Genomic DNA, 25,847 nt, shown 5'->3' on the forward strand with positions numbered 1-25,847 from the left:
TTTGTGTTCACATGTTTCGGTTTTTAAAACAGTCGTCATATAGTTTTATGACACCTAGGAGCCTTTGTTTGATTCTACTATGAGAATTATTTTGAGAAAAACGATTAATCACTGACGCACGTTAATGTTAGTATAAGTTGAAAAACAAACTCAGGACGGCGGTAACGATGCCTATATAATAATCTCAAAATATTCTTCCATGTTCGAGAAACAAACATAATATTGTTGTTAAATAAGCTGATATACTCATGTGATAGTGTATTCATGTAAATTTTGTGCTAAAGTTTTTTTTTTACCAACTTTCGCGTTACTATGTATTCATAGATTTTTCAAACGATCCCGCATTAGAATAAAAATGTATGAAATATATACGGAGACAACACATCGCACACTTAGAATTATAGAGACCCATTTCGAAATTTTTGGATTCCGACTTTAATTTAAAAAATTGACCTAGAACGACCCTTTTTAGCAACTCTTAATAATCAAATGGCCAAAAGCAATATAGGAAGGGACAAACTTATCCATCGGTCTCTCACTCCATTCCCTTCCCTCTACCTCCTTTCGGTTTAAAAACTTCATTCGATTTTTTTTTTTACGAAAAAACATTTTTTTGTTTGGGTCTCTATAATTCTAAAGGTGCGACATATTAATTAAATGTTACTACAGATAGTAACTTTCAAGTTTCATAGAATCTAAAATAGATTAAACATAAAATATTGAGGTTTTCACGTTATGCTGATATTTCGGTAGACTCATTTAGTAACTTATCTTAATCTTTTCCTGTCTACCTCGACCTGTATATGTCTATATATAAATAATTAACATAATTTTCATCAACTTCAAGACGTCCGATCAGATTTATTTGCATACGTATCGACGGTCGATCACAATACAATAATTTTGTTAATTCGCCGTAATATTCAGGAAATCCACAAAAAGTAGTTTTTTTATTTATTGCAATTAATGTAATTGTTTATAATATTTTTTTAGTAATATTAATTTTTTTTTGGTTTTTCTTCCTAGACTTGTGTCGGCTTTGATAAATATCCCGTCCCGTTTCCCACAGGAAAAAAGATATATCTATACCCCAAAATTTTAATGATATTTTATGTGAAAAAAAAAAGAATAGAAAATGACTAAATGATGTAGAGAACCCCAGCGTGTGTTACTGTGCGTGAGTAGTGCCTCTTCTTCTTCCTCGTCGTCCTCCTCGCTGCATTATTGGCTGTTGTGTTGTCGTTGTATGGGTGGTACACTGTTGAATTTTGTGTGTTTGATGAATGTTGTGTGTCGAGTGGCTGTTGTATGTCTGGCGGTCGTGGCGTGTTTTGTGTGAAGTGTTCTTGTATGTTATGTACGAATACTGTGTCTCCAAGCACCTTACTAAGTATAATTGATGTGTGAATAGCTGCCTGTTTCTGTAGGATACCAACGTTATTGTTGCTGTCCAATTTATTTAGGTATCTTGTAATACTTTTGGCTACTACCCCGGTAGCGCCAACGACTATTGGGATGACAGACGTTTGTGTATTCCACAAACGACTGACTTCAGTTTTCAAAAGATGGTATTTGCTCAGTTTTTCAATTTCTTTAGCACCTATGTTGTAATCGGATGGTACAGTAATATCAATTAGGAATGTGTTATTGTTGGTTTTATCAATATAAATGATATCAGGTCTATTGTGCGTTACGGTGACATCGGTTTGTACAGGCATCTCCCATAAGATTTTAGTGGATTCGTTCTCTTTGACTTGTGGCTGAGTGAGTGTTTCCTTCCACCAAAGGTCGGAAACTTCTATTTTGTGTTTCTTGGCTAGACACCAGTAGACGTATTGGATCAGGCTATTATGACGTTTGACATAATAAGTCCCAGCCAGTTTTTCGCATCCTGATATGATGTGCTGCGTGGTTTCATCTTTGCTAGCACATAAGCGACATTTTCCATCTACTGGCTGTTTAGTATGTCCCGCTGATGTTGCGTGTCATAACAGCTTGATCCTGTACCGCAAATATTGAGGATTCTATGCTGGGAGATATCTGTTGCTTCTTTAACCATTTAAATGAAAGTTCGGTATCTATGTTGGCCTGGTCTAGTACTTTTATAGGGAATTGTCCATGTAGCTGTTTATTTCGCCATGTTTTAACTTGTTTTTTTATAATTGCGTCTTTTATATCTTTGTCTGTATGTGTATGTCCCTGTGGTAAATGTATTTCTCTCTCTATTTCTTGTGCTTCGTTAATTATTGAGTATTTGACCCTATGTGTATCGTGTTGTACTATTGCTTTTATTAAATGATCTCTTTCTACTTTTAGATATTGCTTATGTAATATTAAATATTATAATGACTTAATGAATTTATTATAGTTTAATAGAATATAGTATAACAGAAGACGATCTAGAGGTCGGAGCCGAAAAATATGGAGTGACCCAGTGTCCGCGCATTTGGACACGAGACTGAGCCACACACGTCACTGACCGACATAAGTAGCTCCAAAATAACAACTTTTCACTGGTGGTAGGACCACTTATGAGTCCGCGCGGGTAGGAACCACCACCCCGCCTATTTCTGCCGTGAAGCAGTAATGCGTTTCGGTTTGAAGGGTGAAGCAGTCGTTGTAACTATACTTGAGACCTTAGAACTTGTATCTCAAGGTGGGTGGCGCATTTACGTTGTAGATGTCTATGGGCTCCAGTAACCAGTTAACCCCAGGTGGGCTGTGAGCTCGTCCACCGATCTAAGCAATAAAAAAAATAAAAACAAAAATAGGTTACAGGCGGATGCATCACGATGCTCAGCAATGAGCGATTGACTGAAGGAGGAGGACAACAATAATAATTAAATTACAATTTCTGAACATCGAAACCAAATTAATTATTTAACTTATATTATACTAGCGACCCGCCCTCGCTTCGCTTCGGAAACATTAAAACACACATGAAACCAAAAAAATAAAAATAAAAAAAAATAAAAAAAGTAGCCTATGTTCATCAGGGGCAATGTCGGCTTCTAATGGAAAAATAATTTTTCAAATCGGTCCAGTAGTTTCGGAGCCTATTCGAAACAAACAAATCTTTCCTCTTTATAATATTAGTATAGATATTCATTATTTGCTACGCAAGCGTGTGTTTTCTTAATTCAATTTTATACAAAACGATTCATATAAAACACCAACTTTGAAGAAAGCAAATTAAATATAAGTTTTAAAGCTTCTTAAATTTTGTGTAAGTATCACTTGAATAATCTGTTCAGTGGCATTGGCACGTCTAGTGTACTTCGTTTAAATGATATATTTTTAGTTCATTTACGAAATGTTGTCTCTTACTTACATAAAGTTACTTACATACGCACATAATTGCATACTTGTATAAAGTTTTTTCTTTGCTGCTTAAAACTCGATCCTAAAATAATTATCTGATTTGTTCGACTAGTTAGTTGTCTGACTTAATTTGTGCTATCTTTAACTTATGGTTAACTTTTCACATTTGAATAATTAATTACTTTTACTGGTACAGAAGGTTGCTAATTTTGCTCCGTCTATTTATCAGTTAAGATGGCAAATGTCTTTAAGATCACATGATGCTAAATGATTACAGGAGCTCATAGAGCCACTCGTTCATTCATAATCACAAAAAATGTTTCAACTTAAAAAAAAAAAAATATTTTATTGCTTAGATGGTTGGACGAGCTCACAGCCCACCTAGTGTTAAGTGGTTACTGGAGCCCATAGACATCCACAACCTTGCCACCCACCTTGAGATATAAGTTCTAAGGTCTCAGTATAGTTACAACGGCTGTCCCACCCTTCAAACCGAAACGCATTACTGCTTCACGGCAGAAATAGGCAGGGCGGTGGTACCCACACGCGCGGACTCACAAGAGGTCCTACCTACCACCAGTAAAACCTAGTTTGCTAACACCGCTTATTGAATTTGAATTTGAAATTGGAAATACTATGAATGCAATTAAATTATTTCCCGGACGTTAAAACACATTTGCATGAATAATGGATAACAAATAACAATCAGGACTCACTGGAGTTCCTCTCGGAAACTGTTCGAGTCTCGTTTATTATGTGTAATTTCTTACCGATTTGAGCCAATTAAGCACTTCGAGAGATAATTTCATACCTTAAGTTTTTGATAGAAAGTCACTTAACCGTATTTCAAAAGCACCACGAAATTTTCCTTGAAAATTGGCTTTAGAATGAGTATTCTAGGGAAATTTCTGCTGCCATGGAAGCCGTAAGCATTTTCAAACTTCTCTATCTGTAAAATGAGTTGGTAATTCGTTCTGAACGTTGCAATACAATGTGTCCGTCACCATGAAATTTTCATTGAAAATTGGCTTTAGAATGAGTATTCTAGGGAAATTTCTGCTGCCATGGAAGCCGTAAGCATTTTGAAACTTCTCTATCTGTAAAATGAGTTGGTAATTCGTTCTGAACGTTGCAATACAATGTGTCCGTGTACCAGTGTCAGAGACTTAAGGGGGGTAAAATATGGGGATTTTTATCGACAAATCACTATCCCAATTTTGTTTTGGCCATTCCGTACCGCAATGGTAGTAGCCATTTTGTTTTTTTACTTCGCAGCTCAGGCGGCTGCACTGATTTAATCATTGCTATCGATGTAGACGTCTTAGGAAGACGAAAGAGGTGTCATTTGAAAGCTAATTTCTTTTTCACAAAATTACAAAAAAAATATTAATTTAATAGTTAGCAATCGTCCCACCTCGTCCAATCCATGTTGGTTATGTGTGGAAGGGCCAAGAGAAAATTGGGATAGTAATTTATCGTTAAAAACCCCCATATATCACACCCCTTTAGTCTCCGACATTAGTGTACGGACACATTTTATATGTTGTAACCGTGGTCACGGTCATTAATTTTCTTATGGTGTTTCGCATAATCTCGTATCGTAGAAGTCGTCGTGTCCTAAAAGACAAGATGCCCGGTGCTTTCGTATCTGGTGGCTATCAAATTTATGTGTATTATCTATGGGTGGCTATTTCGCATAAGCGGTGCTACATGATAACCCTTCTATCATGGCCGCCGGAAACCATATACTTGACCCAGGCGACCAAACGGTAAACAGTCGCCGTCGCCTAAACCTGTCATTTCGGATCCTTCCGATCCACTATCGGTGGTAGTATAATCTCTTGAGGTTACTAGAAATAGGTAGGTAAAAGAAGTTCCGGTTCCAATCTCGCAGGCAGGTACCAAATTTTTCTGATAAAATACGTAATTGACAAATGATCACGAATGACTTACACGATGAAGGGATAGCTTCGTGTAATAAAAAGATAACCTGAGAAAATTGTACATGTTTGCGAAAATACTGGTTGTAAGTGGGGCATCTTGTAAGCCCGCATGGGTAGGTACAACCACACCGCTTATTTCTGCCGTGAAGCAGTAATACCTTTCGGTTTGTAGTTTGAGGCAGCCGTTTTACTGTAAAAACTGAGACCTAGAACTCATGTCTCAGGGTAGGTGGGCTGCATTTACGTTGTTGATGTCTATGGGCTCTGGTGACCCGAGTGGACCGGTGATCAGAGTGGACTATCTAAGCAAAAAAAATAAAAACTTGTTTTTTTTGGTGGCAACAATCCTAGACAAATATTGAATTGGATAACTTTTTGGATTTCAATGAATTGTGTTCTCTCTCTAGTATGTACTATAGTTTTCGTCTATATTTGAAACCAAACAATCGCGGATAAAGTCTGATTCAAAATTAGTTGGATGTTCGAAAATAGTTGAGGCCGCAATTAATCGGTATTAATTTTCATCATCGCTCAAAATATAGTATGCCCACTTCGAATGCCGAAATTCAAATGAATTTTAACAGTTTAAATATTTCGATTATCGAGAAATCGGATCTCAGATTCAATTTACATTACAGTGCAATGCTGAGCTAACCAAACCTTGACAAATTTAGTTGGAATTTATTCTATTTGAACGATCCCGGTTAATCTAGTCAGGAGCCCTTTAATATTTCACGTAAACTGAAATGATCGAATTAATATGTTTTACGTAAGATTTATATTGTACTAGCGGTACTCGCCCGCTTCGCTGGGCATTTAAAATTAACATTGTTATATATTGTTAATATTATTAGGGAGTCTAACATTCATATAAATATTAGCCTATCCATTAAGTACATGTATTTTCTACATGGATACCAAGTTTCAAGTCAATCGGATGCATGGTTCAGTAGTTATAACGGAACATCTGTAAAAACCACTGTAGATTCATATATATATATATATTGCTTAGATGGGCGGACGAGCTCACAGCCCACCTGGTGTTAAGTGGTTACTGGAGCCCATAGACATCTACAACGTAAATGCGCCACCCACCTTGAGATATAAGTTCTAAGATCTCAGTATAGTTACAACGGCTGCCCTACCCTTCAGACCAAAACGCTTACTGCTTCACGGTAGAAATAGGTAAGGCGGTGGTACCTACCCGCGCGGACTCACAAGAGGTCTTACCGCCAGTAATTACGCAAATTATAATTTTACGGGTTTGATTTTTATTACACAATGTTATTCCTTCACCGATGAAGTCAATCGTGAACATTTGTTGAATACGTATTTAATTAGAAAAATTGATACCCGCTTGGGATTCGAACATCGGTGCATCACTCAACACCAATGCACCGGACGTCTTATCCTTTAGGCAACGACGACTTCAAATTATATTATTAGTATATATTAGTGTAGATTACATATTGACTTTTGTTCACAGTTTCAAGCGGCTTTGTTGCAGCGATGGTTGCTTCCACACTTTATGTGTGCGTTCTGTCCGTTCGTTCAAGCACTAAGCGTGAATGTCAGCGTATTTACGCTAACGGCAATAGCTGTTGACAGACACCGGGCTATTATCACGCCTCTCAGGTAATTCAATATTATTGTATTGTACGAGGTTGACTAGACACAAAATATACTGAAAATTTCTCAAAAAAAATAAACCTATATTTTTAATTAAATAGAGATTTTGTTATTAAACCAACATCAAAGAAACGTGTTTTAATTACAAGTGAACAACATCAAATGACTTTCTGTAAAACAAGGTACTCATATATAAAATATTAAGCTGATATATATAAGTGTTTATCAGACTGTCAAAATGAACGAAACAAGCACGAGAAACGATATCTCTAAAATATTGAGGGATCCAAGCATTTTAATTAAGGTTGATATTAAAGATAAAATCATTCTCAGAATATTAAAAAATTCATTATGTTTTTGTTCAAATAATAAGTTAAAAAGGTTTTATCGTACTATGTAGTTGAAAAAAGATTTTAGTTGACTTATTTTTCAATTTTGGAATACGTTGATACTGATATATAGCTATGTAGTTTATTTTGTAGTGACAGTATTTAAATAAATTTATGTGTTTAAATAATTTATTCAGCCTACAAGAGTTGAAGAGATTTTTTTTCTTTGAAAGAATATGTAAATATAAATTTGAAACTTTGCAAATTATTTCGTTACTACTGAACGGATAAAGATAAATGCCAGTAGTTCAAAATGATATATCTATAAAATATATAAGTCATACATGTCAAATCACGTGTTGAGCTTAAAAACCAAGACATTGTTATTTGTACACGCATGTCATTCACGATGTAAATATGACCTTAAATATATATACATATATTAAATAGCATTCGTGAGTGCTCACGCCACATGAGTATTCTTAAGTAACAATAATGACTTTCAGAACAGAGGAAACGCCGTGGAATGTGCCTAGTTTATACCTTAGCAGCATGTACATGTGAAATCTCTAGGCAACGAGCGAATTAAATACCTTATAAACATTACAATAATAAGATACTTAAAGTGTCTGCGTGAAGTACGGTAATATTTTAACGAAGCTGTGAGATAGCTTCTGAGAGCGTTCAGCGCTAAGCTTGTTTTGTCGAAGCTTATCGTCGAAATGTAAATTGTGTTTATATTTAGGACCACGAGAAACATGGCTATACCTAAATGTAATACATTTCTTAATTTTTTAACGTTGTTTTTAATAAGGGTTCATCAACACACAGAAACGTCAATAGGTATGTGGAATATGCTTAAAAGTAAGCAAAAATATTTATTGTTAGCTTTTATTAAAACTAAATGTTATTAGTGACTGTGCGGATTTTAACAAATGTACTTGATTTTTTTTTCATAAAATAATTATCCTATTAAGCAATGCAACACAAAGACATGACGGATTCCAGTCAAAAAAAAGTTATAGAAATAATTTCTAGTGTTTACAGGAGCATCGCGTGCTCTTACAGCGAGTAACAGAAAAATAAACTCATTATGTATTCAAAATCTTAATTTAAATTTCTGAGAAGGCAGAAATATGCTTTCAAGCCGTCCCAGCAAATGAACAAAGCATTGTCTTATTCCATTGTGTTTCTTGTAAGCCATCAGCCGCTTAAATTTGAAATTCAATAAAGCACCCTATTATGAAATTAATTATAACAAATTGTGCTCGTTATCCAATTTCGTTGAATTTACTTGTACCATTTCTTATAACCGCTTGTAATTGAAACTGTTTGGCTGTTTAAAGCATTTAATACGCAATGATCTAAAGCACTCCCTAGCCAAATTATTTTTTAAACTTGAGTGATTTCGGTTTACGATTCCTATTCACGCTGTTTTCTGAGCGCGATGACATGTCCTTCTTCATAAGAGTTACACAGAAGCAATAAGCAGATAGTGACTCAGGTATGCTCATGTAATTATTGATGTCCAGAAGTGTCTATGACCATATACAGTGATCGGTATACTAATTAGCCTTGTTATGCCGACATTATATATTCTACATTATTTATAATGCTTTTACGGTTTAATCTCGCGCGTACTATTTTCAGTTTATCATTTCCTACGTTTACCTAATTTGATGGTGGTGTATACAATTTAAAAATTAAGACGATTAACACTTAGTCGTTTGTGACCAAGAAAACTGTAATGAACTCGAGAGGTCCATAATAATAAAAACGAGATTACGCCGTAAATGTACTTTTAATAATGAATACGAATCGCGACAACTGAAGAAAACATTATTGTACATGTCTAATTTATACCTGTACCTAAAAAAATTTTTTAAAAATCTATGGAACTGCTTCGAAAACCAAGTACGTGTGTTTCAGAAGAAATCGGTGGTAGATATTTTTAATCTATTGTTATAAAATTATCGTTGTGCCAATTGGTTCGAAAAGTATTTTATCTTATCTTATACGTTTAAACGAGCAATTCTTGTATATTAATATATATATATAATCTGAATCTCGGAAACGGCTCCAACGATTTTCATAAAATTTAGTATACAGAGGATTTCGGGGGCGATAAATCGATCTAGCCACGTTTTATTTTCAGAAAATGTTGTTTTATTCGTGTTTTCAATAATCAACTCTTCCCGACATCTATTGGAGAATAATAATACTATTTTTCTTAATTGAGGGCAATTAATCAAGATGGCGTTATCAAAAAAAAAAAAAACAGAGCAAAGCTCGGTCATCATCTATTATAGTAATATTCGTTATGATGATAGGCCTTTTCAAAGCCACGTACATACATGAATTGATTAACTGTTAAAATAATGAATGTTAGTTCAGAATTAGATCACTCGAAGAACGAGAGGGGTTGTTTCAATCAAATGGATTTCCATACTAATACCGACCGGCAACTCAAAGGAGGGTAAGGCCGCAACCATTCGATGTATCATATAGAATGATACCTATAATAATATAAGGATGTAACAATATTTGTTTTGACATCAATTGATAAACTTTGAAAAGTTAATCTAACGATAGACACCAAGGCAATACATCTTGTGGCATTTGAAAAAAATAGTTTTAACACCCCTGAACCAGTCAAGGGTTGATTGAGCGAATAGTGTAGGAGCGTGGGCTACACTAAAATATCTTCCGGAACTGAGAACCCTAACCTTCGATAATTCCGCGAAGGGCTGTGTGAGAATCTATCGCAATCTTTCGTGGTCCTCCGGGATGTGAGGTTTATTCTTCGGTAAACACGATCGAATGCCTTCCTGACCTTTCCACATTTTACGTAGTTTAAATGATAAGATATAAAAGATAAATCCACTACTATCACAACACAACAAGACTTTGACCTAATGTGTAAGATGAATGATACTCTCATTTTTATTTCAAGTCAAAAGTAAACAAGTTTTAGGAAAATTTTAAGCCTTTTCTTAAACAAACCGACAATTTGGAACAACAAACGTGTTTCAAGATCAAGAAACAAGATTAAAACTTAAATTGGCTTTTACTATAATCAATAAATACCGCAGTCTGTGGATTAGGTATGTGTAACTTGTTTTTTTTTTTATTGCTTAGATGGGTGGACGAGCTCACAGCCCACCTGGTGTTAAGTGGTTGCTGGAGTCTATAGACATCCACAACGTAAATGCGCCACCCACCTTGAGATACAAGTTCTAAGGTCTCAAGTATAGTTACAACGGCTGCCCCACCCTTCAAACCGAAACGCATTACTGCTTCACGGCAGAAATAGGCAGGGTGGTGGTACCCACCCGCGCGGACTCACAAGAGGTCCTACCACCAGTAATTACGCAAATTATAATTTTGCGGGTTTTTTTTATTACACGATGTTATTCCTTCACCGTGGAAGTCAATCGTGAACATTTGTTGAGTACGTATTTCATTGGAAAAATTGGTACCCGCCAGCGGGATTCAAACACCGGTGCATCGCTCGATACGAATGCACCGGACTTCTTATCCTTCAGGTGGGTGGCGCATTTACGTTGTAGATGTCTATGGGCTCCAGTAACCACCTAACATCAGGTGGGCTGTGAGCTCGTCCACACATCTAAGCAATAAAATAAAAATGTATTTCATTACATTTACTTGAAATTTCATACATTTTACGTAAATAATCAAAAAAACCGCCGTGAATACCGCCATAATCATTACATTGTTGATATTTATAAATAATGATAGAGAATACTCTAAAATGAATTAAGATTAAAATACTTATTGCATTTTCTGTAATTTAATAAGAGAAAAACATTTAAGCCCTTAATCTCTTTTTAAACTAATATTTTAAACAGCATTATTATAGGATCAAAACTGAATTACTCTACACTGAATGACAGACAGGTGAGTGATTCTGTCCAAGAAAAATCTTTTTTTTAAACTAAAAAGTCTTCATGGTTTTTCTTTACATATATATGTATTCCATATATATTATTGTTTCAATCTATAATTACACCGCGGCAATTTCTCTTCTGAAATGATTCTTGCCCCCCTGATGGCTGTCTGCGATAGATCGCTGTTAGCGATAAGACCACCCATTGTACTTTTGTATTTAATTAAATGCAAAATTTTTGTTTATTTTGGTGTTTATTAAAGCATACTCTACTCTATTCTACTCTGGCACTCAATTTGAGAGTTAAAGACTTAAACTCAAAGGAATTGAGACCAATAGCTAAAATCTGTCCCGTATTCCAAACTGCGTTCCTAGGCATTTCGTCTTCACGGCAGAAACGGGCAGAGTAGGATGATTAACCATAGCGCGCAAGATGACCTGCCGCCAATATTACATAATTGCAATAGTACAATCTTGAAAATGAAAATTCAGGGGAAAAAAAACACCGCTAGATACAAGTGAATATAGTAAAGTTAGAAACGGTGCCTCACAAACCGACAACAAATTCGCATTAGAGTTGAGAGGGAGTACTATAAAGAGTTGCCTTCTTATCTACGAAGGTAGAAACAAAAAATAACCTATCTTGTAAGACAATATCAGACATGACAAGAAGACATTTTAATATTTTGAGGTTTTAATTGCTTCTGTTAAATCGTTAGCTGAAAAAACCGAAATTGGCTTAAGATATACATATATTTTTAGGATTTATCTTGTCAGTAAAGTATCTTGTCGGTAGTTTTCTAAGTGTTTTGTTACCCTGCAGGCCTTTACGCTCTTGCTAGGTTTCGACAGTTTATATATACAGCATGCAGTGTGAACAGAGCTATCGAAAATATCTTACATAATTCATGTGTAGCTATTGAATATAATATGAAGTATGTCAAGGGTAAACATTTGCTTTAAGAATGTTATCATAAATTTTCATGTTTAGTTTCGGCAAAGTTTGATTAAAGTCGGCAAGCTCTGTTGTTTCTAAAGTGAATCGTCGGACGGCTTAGACTTAGACCAAAACACCAATAATTCGTACAGAGCATGTTTGTGTTGGCCGGACTTAAGTTATTTAATGTACTTACTTAGCCAAAGATAATTCAGAATAGAACATGGCATGTTCTAGCTACGTTCTTACTAAAGATTTAGTTGGTTCTTATCAGATTACTAGACGTACTTGCCCGCTTCGCTGCGCATTTAAAATTAACATTATTTAATATACATTGTCATTATTATTAGAGAGTCAAACACTCATAAATATTAAGCCTGTCCATTAAGTACATGTATTTTCTACACGGATACCAAGTTTCAAGTCAATCGGATGCACGGTTCAGTAGTTAGTTATAACGGAAAATCCGTAAAAATCACTGTAGATTTATATATTAGTATAGATAATATGAAGCATGTATAAACGAAGAACATAACTAAACCCAAGTATGCGACAAGCGCAGTGTGTCCTACCATACGGAACGACGATCTAGTGAAAATCGCTGGGTCACGTTGGATCAATCAGATCAATTGAAGAAACCTATGTTCAGCAGTGGATACCTATAAGCTGAGATGATGATGATGATGAAGATGATGATGACACATCTTGAAATACATAGTTTGGATTGCTATAGAGAATTAAACTATAAACTCAAATCACAAGCCAAGGGGACTTTTTAAATTGACCATTATGATTCAGGGCATAATTTTAGAATAATACCAATAACTTTGTTTAAGAAAACTAAAATATCTGACAATAAAATTTTGTCGAATAAATTCTTGTACAGAGGAATATACTATTAATACAACTCAGAACATAGCGTTGATGTGAAAAGCCCACTGAGTTTCTCGCCGGATCTTCCCAGTGGGTCGCGTTTCCGATCCGGTGGTAGATTCTGCGAAGCACTGCTCTTGCTAGAGTCAGTGTTAGCAACTCTCCGGTTGAGCCCCGCGAGCTCACCTACAAACGTTAGGGCGAAGCTGAAATAGCCTCTCAAGGCTATCAGCATAGGTAGGATTAAAAAAAAAGTTGATGTGAAAACTCTTAATTACGCTCGTACAGTTAACATACGAGTTACATGTACATTTAATAGCACACCGTATTTACTCATTTAACCGTGTTGTTAATGATACTAATACATTCTCGTAAACGTCCCCGCAAATCGTTGGCGAAGTTAAACAAGGAAACCGGAAAACAATGTTATTTATTCAATCACATTTCAGTTGAGTAGATCTAGACGAGGAGCTTGATTATTAATTTACATTAATCAAATATTTCCAAGCTTTGGGAAGAATATAAATAGCTAATTTCTTATCTACATTTGTTCGTTCATTTGTATGGATTAAATGATTAGTTTTAAAATGGCCTATGCTTTAGAAGTAGTGACATTGATCTGTGAAATGTCGTTTAACCCATTATAACATTGATGTGACCTCGTATGCCCGATTCGATCATTAGCGTCATTTGTTTTCATATTAGTATATATACCTATATGTATATAAGAGGCTCTGTTTTCCATAATACAGGTAACCCTAGTTTAGGACCGTATGATTTATTTATTGATTAAATATGATTATGAACATTATGATAACATTAACTTTCATTACTTATTTCGTCATTCAGTGTAATTGCTAGCGGGGCCTGTTGTAACCTCACTGTGGGTTTCACCGTCCTGTTTGTGCCGCAAAGTAGTGTTCGCTCTATTTGTATGGCTAGGAATATCATTTAACAATACTGACAAAAGTTCGAGCTCATATCTTAAGGTGGATGGCGGCAGTCAAAATCGCAATGACTTCAAACGTTGCCCTCAGTACGCGTTTAACGGTACGATAAAAATACAACCAAAGGCATCAGCGTTCGTTCACCAGTGTGCACTTTTATGCTGATCATCGCCACTAAAAGATTTAAGGATCACGTGACGTAGTGTACCGATAACGAGCACTCAATAAAGTCTGCTTTCCGAAACTTCAGTTAATGTAATAAATCGCTCTGTTTTACGAACAGTTTGATGGGGCTATTGCTATTAAATACGTGTGAATAGCTGTGAATTTGAATTATTGAAGCAATTTGTTGGCCATTACATTTCGAGTCTTCTATATCTTGATGAATAGGTTTTTGTAGATAAATAGAGCACCATGAAAGAATTTAAGGCCAGAGAATGTATGTCGCGGTGTTGATCCACGAGCTAAGGTCACTACTGTCTCGTATCATTTGTCCATAGAATGTTACCATTATTCTGTCGCAAAGCAATTTTTAGTTCGGGATTGAATGTCGAACAATGGCCGTGATTCCGATAAAAATATAAATAGAATTTCATGTCTGAAGGAGACGGCATTTACGATCACAAAACATAGTATGATGTGAGATAATTTTCAAGACAATAGTTGTTTTAATAGCTAGGTATTTTTGCGGTCAATAATGTAACAGAATATAAGCCGCTGGTATGGATTTTTGATTCTTCGCCCTAACTGTAAACTAATTTCATAAAGTATTATAATTAATATGTTTTAATGCTTTCAGCAGATTAGGATATAAGACGTTTTGGAAAGGAGGAAATAATTTTACTATAGTAGATTTATTTTTTGTTTGATCAACTTACTTGAGACATTTAATACGTTGACTGTCCGACACAAATTTCTCTCATGTGACGATCTGTTGTTTTTTTATTATTATATTAAAGGTAGTTTTGATCACTCTAAATTAAATAAGTATATAGGTACTTTAAGTATTACTGTATAAGTATAACAAAATAATAATAAAGTATAACAGAAAATAAAAACATTTTAACTTCAACAGCGGTACACGTAGGTACATGGTTTTCATATTTACTTATCCTACCTAAAAGCCGATTAGATAAAGGGAACCTTTACCATGACACTCATACAAATGGTTTTAATTTGTTTGCGTGGCTCATGTGAACCATTGAATTATGCTGACGAAAATAGCTTAGGATTGATAAGGATACAAATAAAAATTATATATTTTTGTGTTTTTATTATTTCTATAGTGGCTTTCATTAGCATGAAACAATACTAAGTTGTAGGAGATCCATTTCGTAAAGCGTCTGCTGAATGGTAATGTAAAATTCCATGTCGTAAAAAAATTAATTAAGTTTTCATTGAAGTCGCATACCATCATTAGAACACCATACATACGTTAGGCCTAGACCGTGTCGACGAACTAGCTAATGCCGGAAAAGGAGTAACTAAGTCAAACATAGCTATATCTGATTATGAAGTTACCTGAAAGTACCTGAAGTTTAGGCTACATTGTGCTTTGTTACCTATTCTAACGTTTCTAGAGTGTTTTATTTTAAATCTACGAACAGGGAAATGGTAGTGACTCAAAGTTTCGTGGAACCTCGTTGATAAGGTGCACACAATCCTCCCGAAAGAGCTATTTACTTTGTTACATCGAGCGGCCGGTAATGAGTATTGGTTCGGAAAACCAATAGTATCAAGTGGACTGTGAAACTAGCTACCCTACTACGGAAAAACTACACGTACATAAAAGTCAACAGCATCCCTGAAATACTTTGTGTACTATGCCTACGAATCAAATATTTTTGACCTAAAGGCAATACTTTTAATATTTATTAATCTCAGTATTTTCTTACAGTGCTCACACGTCGAAACGAGTGGCCAAAGTGATCATTGTATTTATATGGCTTCTAGCCTTCACATTGGCTGCGCCAATGGAAATGTCATGGGAGGTTGTCATGGAAGATGAAATAGACCCAGGTGATTAAGTAGTAACTTATGCGTTTTCTTTTGATCTTTTCTTGTTATAGAATTTACATATAAAGCAGGAGAGATAAGAATAAAATGTACTCCATTCAATATTAAAATTTTGATCATAAACATTAACAAAAAAAATATAAATACAGTCAAACCTGGATAAGAGAGAGTTCAAGGGAGCACAGTATCATTCTCGCTCATAGAGGTTTCTCACTAACCCGAGTTTCTCGCTCATGCTCCCTCTGAATTTCCTTTCGCGATTTTCCGGATTCAAACGCATTCACTATTTTAAGTTTATCACTTAATGACAGTACTTTAATTTTCCGTACATGATGCAGAACAGAGCTTTCCTTCGCAATTGATTAACGATAAACTGAGTAAGTCCGACAAACAGGACGGTACACAAGCACACGTGTCCATTCGAAAAGAATGCGATAAAATAACAACATTATTTAGTTCCACGAAATAGAATAGGTTCAATATTGACGAGAAAACAATTCAAAAACAATGGAAGGAAGTTCCACAAAAGTTAAGAATGAGTCATAAAATAGCAGATGTTAAATTTGTAATTTGTTTTGTCATTTGTTCCTCCTAAATAATATAAATAAATAAAGCTCGACTGTCGCTTATAGAGGTATAGATAATTAGCAGTCTCACTTACGGAGGTCTATGAGGGAAAAACGACTCTCTCTTACAGAGGTTTCTGTTTCTCTCTAATAGAGGTTTTGGGAGCTTAAAATGACGGGTCCTGGCTATTACTCTCACTTATAGAGTTTTCTCACTTATCCAGTTCTCACTTACCCAGGTTTGACTGTATGTACTTGTAGATTATAATAAGACTCCATACTTAAAAATTGTTCTAATAAAATAAAAGAGTGGACAACGGTTTTGACATTGTAATGTTTAACAGACTGTGACACTGGATCTAATGTTAGATGAATTCCAAATACGTTGGACAATTTAATCTCAAAGCATTTTAAAAAAGCACCCTCTTTTGCGTGGTAACCAATATCCAAAGACCAATATCCAATATTCAAAGTAAACCAATATACAAAAACCAGTCACAATGTTTAATTTTTATTATTAAATAAATAAACATGTGAATATTAACAGTCCTGTTAGGCATGCGTACGTCAACTATGATCCACTAAATGCTATCTGGAGAGAGCAAAGTTGGAATGACTTTTGGAACCATTATAAAGACATTCCCGAAGTTATAAAAGTAATGGCGAGTAATATTGCAAATCCTTGTTCCGACTCAGTTTCTCTCTATAAAAACTTTTGTTTGCAGGCACTAAGTTGGTTTACAAAAAACCATTTTGCACTGCCAGTGAATTCGGATCCAATTCACTGGCAATATATAGGTTGCTACTGTACATATTTCAGGTGAGTTTCAATATCATGCTTCAATTAGCGGTAGCTTTTTCTTTGTGGAATTGAAGTAAAGACGTGCCGCACTCTATGAATTTAATTTTTAAATAGACAAATGCAATATCTATCAAAATCATACAATCTTTCGAACCAATAAATAACACATTCGGTTTTAATCAGCTATACACTTAATGTTGACTTATGTTCTGTAAACAGTACAGGCTCAGACCGTTTACATTCGTAGTTCGGGGTCAAAGTCAAATGAAATTTGGATTCCAAAACGCTATATTGTGGGTAGTAACTTTGGGGCAGTTGATTAGTGTTAGTAGAAACACCACAAACTTTTGTGTTTGATTAATTAGTCTCGCAATATCTTTAGGGAGCGTGTTCCATTTGCTCGGGGTACGACCACAAGAATTCTCAGATTGACTGACGTAGACAACGACAACCCTTTTGAAGTGCTTCGTCTATTAAATCGAAAGTCTTAACGTTTATATAATTTCAATCGCTGGATATTCCGATTTATCTAATCAAACATGAATTTATGCAATGTAATTTTTTTTCTTTTTTATTGCTTAGATGGGTGGACGAGCTCACAGCCTAGCTGGTGTTAAGTGGTTACTGGGGCCCTTAGACATCTATTGTAAATGTGCTATCCACCTTGAAATATAAGTTTAAGGTCTTAGTATAGTTAGTTACAACAGCTGCCGCACCCTTCAAGCCGAAACGCATTACTGCTTCACGGTAGAAATAGGCAGGGCGGTGGTACCTATCCGTGCGGACTCACAAGAGGTCCTACCACTAGTAACAAGGCAAATTTATATTTAGGACAATTTTCGAAAATTCCAAACTTTTCTGTTTTTAAGAGTAACTTTTTTTTGTTTCTCGAAATCAAGCAATTGTTATTATTATTCCGATCGTGTCGCTTCGTCTTCTTTTGAAGATACTGGTAGATGTACATAATTTTATTTCCTGTCTCCCCTTAGTATGTGATTCCTTTGTGCGTGATAACATTCGCCTACGTACACATGGCCATGAAGCTTTGGGGAGCACGTGCGCCGGGTAACGCGCAAGAGACCCGAGATGCAAACCATATGAAGAATAAAAAGAAGGTAAAATATTACATAACTAATGTTTTATCAGAGAATTTTTGGGTGTCAGACATATAAATTACACTGACTAACTTAATTCACACTTCGATTTATTCTACCAATTTTACATTGATGCGTCTTATTCAACTACTGTACTCTGACCGTCTGCATTCTCTTTTAAATATGTCTCAGCCGGCCATCCCCTCTTGACTGGGCTAACGTGACTAAGCCACGTGACTTTAAAAGTAGTCAATTGAGCAACTAATAAACAATAATATTTAAATGTTTTGCAATACAAACCTCATATTTAATAATAATTCTTAATATCTATAGGACTTTATATAATCATATTAGGTAATATAAATAATCATAAACCTTACAGAATAGTATTAAAATTTTAGTAGAATTATGCGTGTCTACTGATTATTATCTCTGACTTTTTTGTAATGAACTGACGACAGACGATTTCAAGTGTTAACTGGAGCCATTGATATCACGACCTGAATACCGTCACCCATTTTGCGACAAAAGATTGAAGTTTCAATTGTTTTATCAAATAGATGTCGTATATTCCAAACTAAAGTCATGAGTACTCTGAGTACTGTTTCAGTGATTCGAAAAGAATTTTATTTCATGTTTTTATGGTACCTAATTCACATTTTGGTTCCGTTTTTTTTTATGTTTATCATCTCTTGTTCCACACCAATACGGTTTGTCTAACTTATTATACGATTAAAATACGTTTTCATATTTGAATATGTAATAGCTTAAAAAAATTTAAATGCGAAGTATGAAAGCGTGTATTGAGTTAGCAGGTGTGATTATAAAACACGTAGATTTACGATCAAAAGAGTAAAATAAAAGCAAATCGAGGAGTCGAGCTACTGATCAATAACGAATATTTCACGCGCTGGTGCTTATACTCCCACTCATAAAAGCTGTTTGTTTAACCTAATGCTAAAGTTATTTCGTTATATAGTAAATCATTTTGCTTATTGAGTTTTTAATGACATTTCAAGTTTTTCTTTTGGCTTTTCTGATCTTGAACCTATACAAACTGTGAATGTGTTGGTCCGCTTTCAAAAAAAAACTGTAGATATCAAACTCGTAAAAAAATGGATCTGATTTGTGACTAATTATGATCATTGTCTTTGTTTCTGTCCACGCCGCCAAAGGTATCAGAACTCAACGGATACGCAAGCGTGGTGCATTTTTAGTTAATGTCCAACATACTGCCGGTGATTACAAAAAACGAGGTCAAAAAACTAAGGGATACTATAAGTTGTATTTCATTAATGCTTCCTTAATACTTACGTACAAAAGAGCATCCTGTCAGCTGGGTTTGTTACTATTCAATTAATAATAATAATAAAAATAAAAAGCCTTTTATTTCTTGCATTTTAAAAAAAGTGACATTACAAAACTTATAAAAATTGTTGATAATACATTAATAATAATAGATACTAATTATGATAGAATTCTTAATATAATATATATTAGTCGGATCGCTTAAGTTCATAAAATTATAATAAAAGATTTTAAAAAGGTTATATTAATTTAGCGTGCAGGCATGCAAGAACCCCTCTTATGTGAGGGTGAAGGCCTCCTCCAGACTTTTCCATTTGTCTTTATTTTTGGCAATTGTCTTCCAGTTTTTACCAGCGATTTTTATTATATACTATTCAATTAGTATGAACTTAATAGTTTCAGTCAGTGATGATAGTGCGTTTGCTTGCAACTCGGATGATTTGAAGGTTTTATAGCTAAATAGGCTTTTACGTGTTTTATTTACGAGCAAGATTCACCTTCCAAATGAAACTAGCAGAAAGACAGCAATATCTTTTTAGCTAAGCATACAAATTACATGAATTTGCGTTTGAGGGATTTTGTGGTTTCACGTTAGTATTGCGGGCGTCCTAATAATACTTGGATGGACTGTATCCAAGAGGATATGTGCGAGAGAATGGTGCGAGTGCAGAGATGACGTATTATAATAGGCCGGAATGAAAAAAGTAGACACGCTGCGCCGACCCCACATAGTGTGGGATAACGACTAGAAGAAGAAAAATATGTTAGCATTGTATCATTTTTATAAGTGGACAAAACCACCCCCTTGACACATAAGTTCAAAATTTCCCATGTATTGTATAACATCTGTCACACCCTCGATAACCGCTACATGGCAGAATTGAACTGGCTGACGATAAATTCCGGGAGGACAATAAGGTCTACTAGAACACCAGAACTTTTATCCTAGATCCAGTAGAGGCATGTACATCAGATATTTAAGTAGATACAACCCAGTAATATATAAGTAAGAGTAATAATAATTTTGTCTGAAAGCATTGCGATCTGCACTAGAAATGTGTATTCATGAAATGGGTCGCGCGCTCACTACGGCATGAGCATCTTTTATTCAACATATTTACATAATTTGTTTTTATTTATTGTATATCCGAGTACTAAGAAGCCAACTAACTTGAACTTGTGGCATAGCTTGGGCAAGAATGTTCCAAATTGAAATTGGAATATTGGAGGAACATTCTTTATCAACGATATAAAAAGTTAGTTCCTACCGTGGATAGCTTTTCTAAATTTTATATACTTCTGTGTGATGTGAAACTCAATAGATTTTGATTTTCTGAAATCGATAGCCCCAACGTAATACAAGGATACTTCGTCATCGAATACAGAAATGAACTAAAGTCAATTTAATTAAATTAACTTAAGCAATTATTGAAGGGCAGTATACAAAGTGCCGTTTATTTTGAATAAAACAACTCAATGGAAATTGGTGAAAATATTTAAAAAAAAAAAAAGTTTTTGTGGAGCAAAGATGCAGAAAATCTGCATTCTCTCGGATTTAAGTCTCATTAAGAGATTTGAGGAGCGCTGCTTTGTAGTTTTAAATATAAACAAGACAAAGGTAGCATTTTAATATTAAAATACATTTTCATTTTAAATAGCGTCTTGCACAATGATTTCATTAAGGATAGAAGGATATAATTACCTTTACCTAAGTTGATTCATCTTCTTAACTACGTACTTTATTCTTTGAATTTAAACAAAATTCTTATTCGTTTGCGTCTTTATTGTTTCGTTTTTACTTGATGCCAACATCTAATAATAGCAGATCATCTAATAAGAAGAAAGTATTTTCATTCTGCTTTGAGGTTAATTGCATTGCAAAACAAGCTTTTCGAACAATTCAAACGCAATACACGACAAGTCTCCGACAGAAATAATAGGTATCTGGCGCCAGTAATATAAAAAAAATACAATATTCTAAAAAATCGTTTAGTTAAATTTCTAAAGTATAATATTGAAAGCAATCAACATTTTTGCGTTGTTCCAGTTTCTACGATAATATTTTTACTGCAATTTTTCTGTTCGCAGGTCATAAAAATGCTCGTACTCGTAGTGGCACTCTTCGCACTTTGCTGGCTTCCCCTTCAGAGTTATTTACTACTGCAGTCCTTCTTCCCCTCCATAAATGAGTAAGCAACGTTCTCACGACAAAACAAAATCTAGTATGTATGTATGTGTATAGCGTTATTACGTTTCTAAATATTTTATGGTACCTTACTCTCAACGTGCGTATACGTGGCTGTTTCTACGACCTATTTTCGTTTATATTTTGTTTTATATTACAGAATTACAATATACACTCTTTGCGTTTATTTTCTCAATGGAAGAAGCATTAAATATATAATATTTGACGCTATGCTGTAGCAGTCCATAGTGTACTGAAATCGGACTACACGTGATCGTAAATCGTGAAATAAATTCACACCATCATATTATGCATTTGTGTAGATGAAAAAAAAGGACTTAGTCCACCTGTGTTAAGTGGAGTCCATAGATATAATTACGGAAATGTAGCATAATTGTTCCGCGACAGAAATGGGTATCAGAAGTACTTTTCCAGGTGGAGTCACAATACGCTTTACCACAAGGACATCTATAGCGTTGAATTGAGCATAGTAAATTTATACATACATACCGGAGTAAATTTCCTACTTTTCTATAAAAAAATATATGGATTTCAGATACATGTTTATGTTTATGTAAACAAGATATTTATACATTTTCGCGAGAATGGATTAACAAAGTTAAAAGTCTGTGTTAAAAGAAGATATACGAGTTTTTGAAAATACTAAACGCATCTTTATTTTTAGGTACAGATACATAAACGTGATCTTCTTCTGTTTCGACTGGCTCGCCATGAGTAATTCCTGCTATAATCCGTTCATCTACGCCATATACAACGTGAGTGAATCGTTTTTATTTATTCAAAACTCTCTTTTGAAACAAAAAGTGTTTTTTGTTGATACGGTTGAAATTTTATTTCAAATCATCGTCAGTTGCCTCGCTGAAGTTTTAATAATAATAATAAACCCGTTTTATTTCCAAAAAAAGAAAACACCTTATCAAATAAAAATTACAAATATAAAACATATGTTATTGGAACCCCACTTCGGGTATAGGCCTCCTCCAGCTTACTCCACCCTTCTCTATTCTTAGCTTTGTTTCTCCATTTACTGAAGTATTAAAATAGGTAACTAACATTTTTTATAACTTTGTAATCACAATAATTGGTTTTCGTACTAGCCCTTTCTAAGATAACATCTAAGATTACAATATTTACCATTAACGTAGTACCAAAGCCAACACCAAATTGTGTAGCTCCATAACTTTCTTGTTTCAATACACGCGATCAAAAACTGCTATTAAATAACTATTAATTATGTTTTGACTTTTTTTTATTTTGAGGGGTGCACGAGCTCTCAGCTTGTACCGTGGAACCTTTATCCATTTAAACTGAAATGTAGGACAGCTTCACGGCACGCATAGAATCTTGTGAGCCCGCACGAGTGGATACCACCATCCCGCCTATTTCTTACGTGAATCTGTTAAGCGACCCAGTTTGAAGGGTGGGGTAGCCATACAACTGTGACTAAGAAAGTCCATGTCTCGGAGTGAGTGGCGGCATTTACATTTTTGATGTAAATGGACTCCGAAAGCCACTAAGCACCAATATATTTTTTTCCTACCTAATCGTTGGTAGTCTTAAAGGCTGTTCCAACTACGCTCGAGCGGGTAGCCCAGGTGGCCTAGCCCTAAACACGTCATTACAGATCCTCCCGATCCCTTAGCGGTGCTTTTAGGTACCTCAAGCACCGGTCACCGTCCTCGCCGAACCGGTCGCTTGCGATGAACGGCTCGACGAGTAAATTAACCCATAAACACAGCCCACTGAGTTTCTCGCCGGACCTTCTCAGTGGGTCGCGTTTCCGATCGGATGGTAGAATATGCGAAGCACTGCTCTTGCTAGGGCCAGTGTTAGCAACACTCCGGTTTGAGCCCCGTGAGCTCACCTACACACGTTAGGGTGAAGCTGAGGCTATCAGCATAGGTAGGAAAAAAAATTGCAATCTTATCTTGAATGAAACCTTATATTTTATATATATACTACCTATATATGTATATTTTATATCTTAAAATCTAGCATACAAAAAGTTGCTAACACTAACACTCCGGTTTGAACTTCGTGAGCTCAGCTACAAGTCAAGGAGAAGCTAAAATAACCTCTTAAGGCTATTAGCATAGGTAGGAAAAAAAAAACAGGTGGGCTCTTCCAGTCATCCAAGCAAAAAAGGAGGATAATGGCATATACCCGTGCGGGATTACACAATACGCCCCACCTCTATTATTATACGATCGTGGTATATTTATAAAAGCATAAATGTCAGCTGTCAGACAAACTTTTGCACAGTACGGTCCAAATGTCCAACCATTAAATAACAAGTTGCGTCAGATTTCCCACTTGGGTCACTTTTCTTATAAAAAGCGCTTCTCAGAGGAAAATTCACATACATTCTTTTGATAGCCTCGGACGGGAGGATGGCGGGATGTGCGCACAGAAAAGGACGCTTGAATTTTTTTTTAAGTATCTTCATGCAATTTTAAAAGCGCGCCTCTCTTTGACTTTAGTAATTAAAAGTTTGTTACAGGAAAAATTCAAGAAGGAATTTAAGCAACGATTCACCTTTGGGAAAAAACCCAATAGATTCGCCAATGACAGTTATGAGGTATGATTTTAATGTAATAATTTAAGAGTGACCAAAACACTTAAGTTCTTAATTAGATAAGACCAAATGCTTGTAAAATAAACCATTTTTTGTCCATTGAATATATTGTAAGGTTTTTGCAAAGGTCGATGAAGATTATACTTTTTCTAATATAGTGAAATCCGCTTAGAACCGTTTATTTTATTTTCTCTTTGTCCTGCCTATTTCTACCGTCTAGCAATCAACAGTCTCGTTGGAACAGCGGCGAATTGCGTGCAGATCTGTTTTTTGTTTTTTCAACGAGAGCCCCCGGTCCCAATGTTTATACGCCAAACGTTATTGGAGATATGAGAGCAGGAGTACAGAGCCGTTCGCAGGGTGTGGAGTTAGGCGGACTTGTGTCTTGGGGACCCACAGGAAAAATTTCAATTCAATTAGTATTCGAACCCAATATGTCAGATTGGCTATTTACCGGTAAGCAGCGGCTTGGCTCTACCCCTGGCATAACTGACGTCCATGAGCGACGGTTACCACTCACCATCAGGTGGGCCGTGTGCTCGTCTGCCTACAGGGGCAGTAAAAAAGTAAAATTACGTTATAATAACAATGAGTTTGTGTAGTTACAATTTAGATAACTCATTAAACGAAATCAATATCAAATTTATTTCAGGACGGCCAATCCTATAGGACTCGGATTCTGTCTTTCCGCTCAACTAACGACCGATGTTTATACTCAACAAGAAAATCGATTAACATTACACCCGACGATTCTCTTAGGTTGTCGACACATAGCTCTGTACAATACACGAACAACCAGAGCCGTGAGAACGGCTGTGAATGTACTAAAACCGAGGAAGCACAAGCCCGCATCACAGCAAGGAGGTACGCCAACATGAGAATGGGATGCCGACACCCAAACGCAAGAAAATGCTTCTCGAAGACCAATGAAACTGACGAGATGCCAATAGGCGACGAGAGAGTTAGCGAACTATACATCTTTCCCAATAGTAACATTGTTGAATTCCGAGACATATCATACGATGACAAAGTGTAAATACGTTAAAATTCCATACCTTATTTAAGATACGTTTAATAAATTTGTGATGTGATAGATAAAATGTGTATAAATAAATTTAAATAAATATTTTAAGTTCGATTTGAAGTTCTTTTTATCTAATTTCGATTTCCCTAATGGGATTCCTAAATCATATTGACTTTGTTAAAAGCAATTCCGAAAATGTACACTTACAATCCACAAGTAGCCCTTAATCGATGGTTTGAGGGCTTGGAACATTGCCATTAAATCTTATCGTTCCTGATGACGGTTCAGAATTCTGTTTCTCCTTTATTAAAATCACGTAGCTCCGCTATAACATCGTGCAGTTTGCGGAAAAAATATTAAAACGTGCAAA

General features: G+C 35.3%; 1 protein-coding gene across 2 annotated transcripts in view; it reads left to right on the forward strand.

Moving 5' to 3' along the window:
- NGR-A23 (neuropeptide receptor A23) overlaps window positions 1–25,589 on the forward strand; it is a 57,049-nt gene extending 31,460 nt beyond the window's left edge. For both annotated transcript variants that reach the window (XM_089737017.1, XM_089737018.1), the window contains exons 4-11: window positions 6,751–6,899; window positions 15,784–15,905; window positions 17,194–17,288; window positions 18,260–18,385; window positions 21,761–21,861; window positions 22,543–22,633; window positions 24,379–24,456; window positions 25,106–25,589. In XM_089737017.1, the coding sequence (XP_089593143.1) occupies window positions 6,751–6,899; window positions 15,784–15,905; window positions 17,194–17,288; window positions 18,260–18,385; window positions 21,761–21,861; window positions 22,543–22,633; window positions 24,379–24,456; window positions 25,106–25,489 (1,146 nt within the window). In that variant the 3' untranslated portion in view covers window positions 25,490–25,589. The remainder of the gene's footprint in view (window positions 1–6,750; window positions 6,900–15,783; window positions 15,906–17,193; window positions 17,289–18,259; window positions 18,386–21,760; window positions 21,862–22,542; window positions 22,634–24,378; window positions 24,457–25,105) is intronic.
- Window positions 25,590–25,847: the final 258 nt, after the last annotated feature.

The sequence above is a fragment of the Bombyx mandarina genome, chromosome 22, assembly GCF_030267445.1.
Source record: "Bombyx mandarina strain Sakado chromosome 22, ASM3026744v2".
Taxonomy (NCBI): domain Eukaryota; kingdom Metazoa; phylum Arthropoda; class Insecta; order Lepidoptera; family Bombycidae; genus Bombyx; species Bombyx mandarina.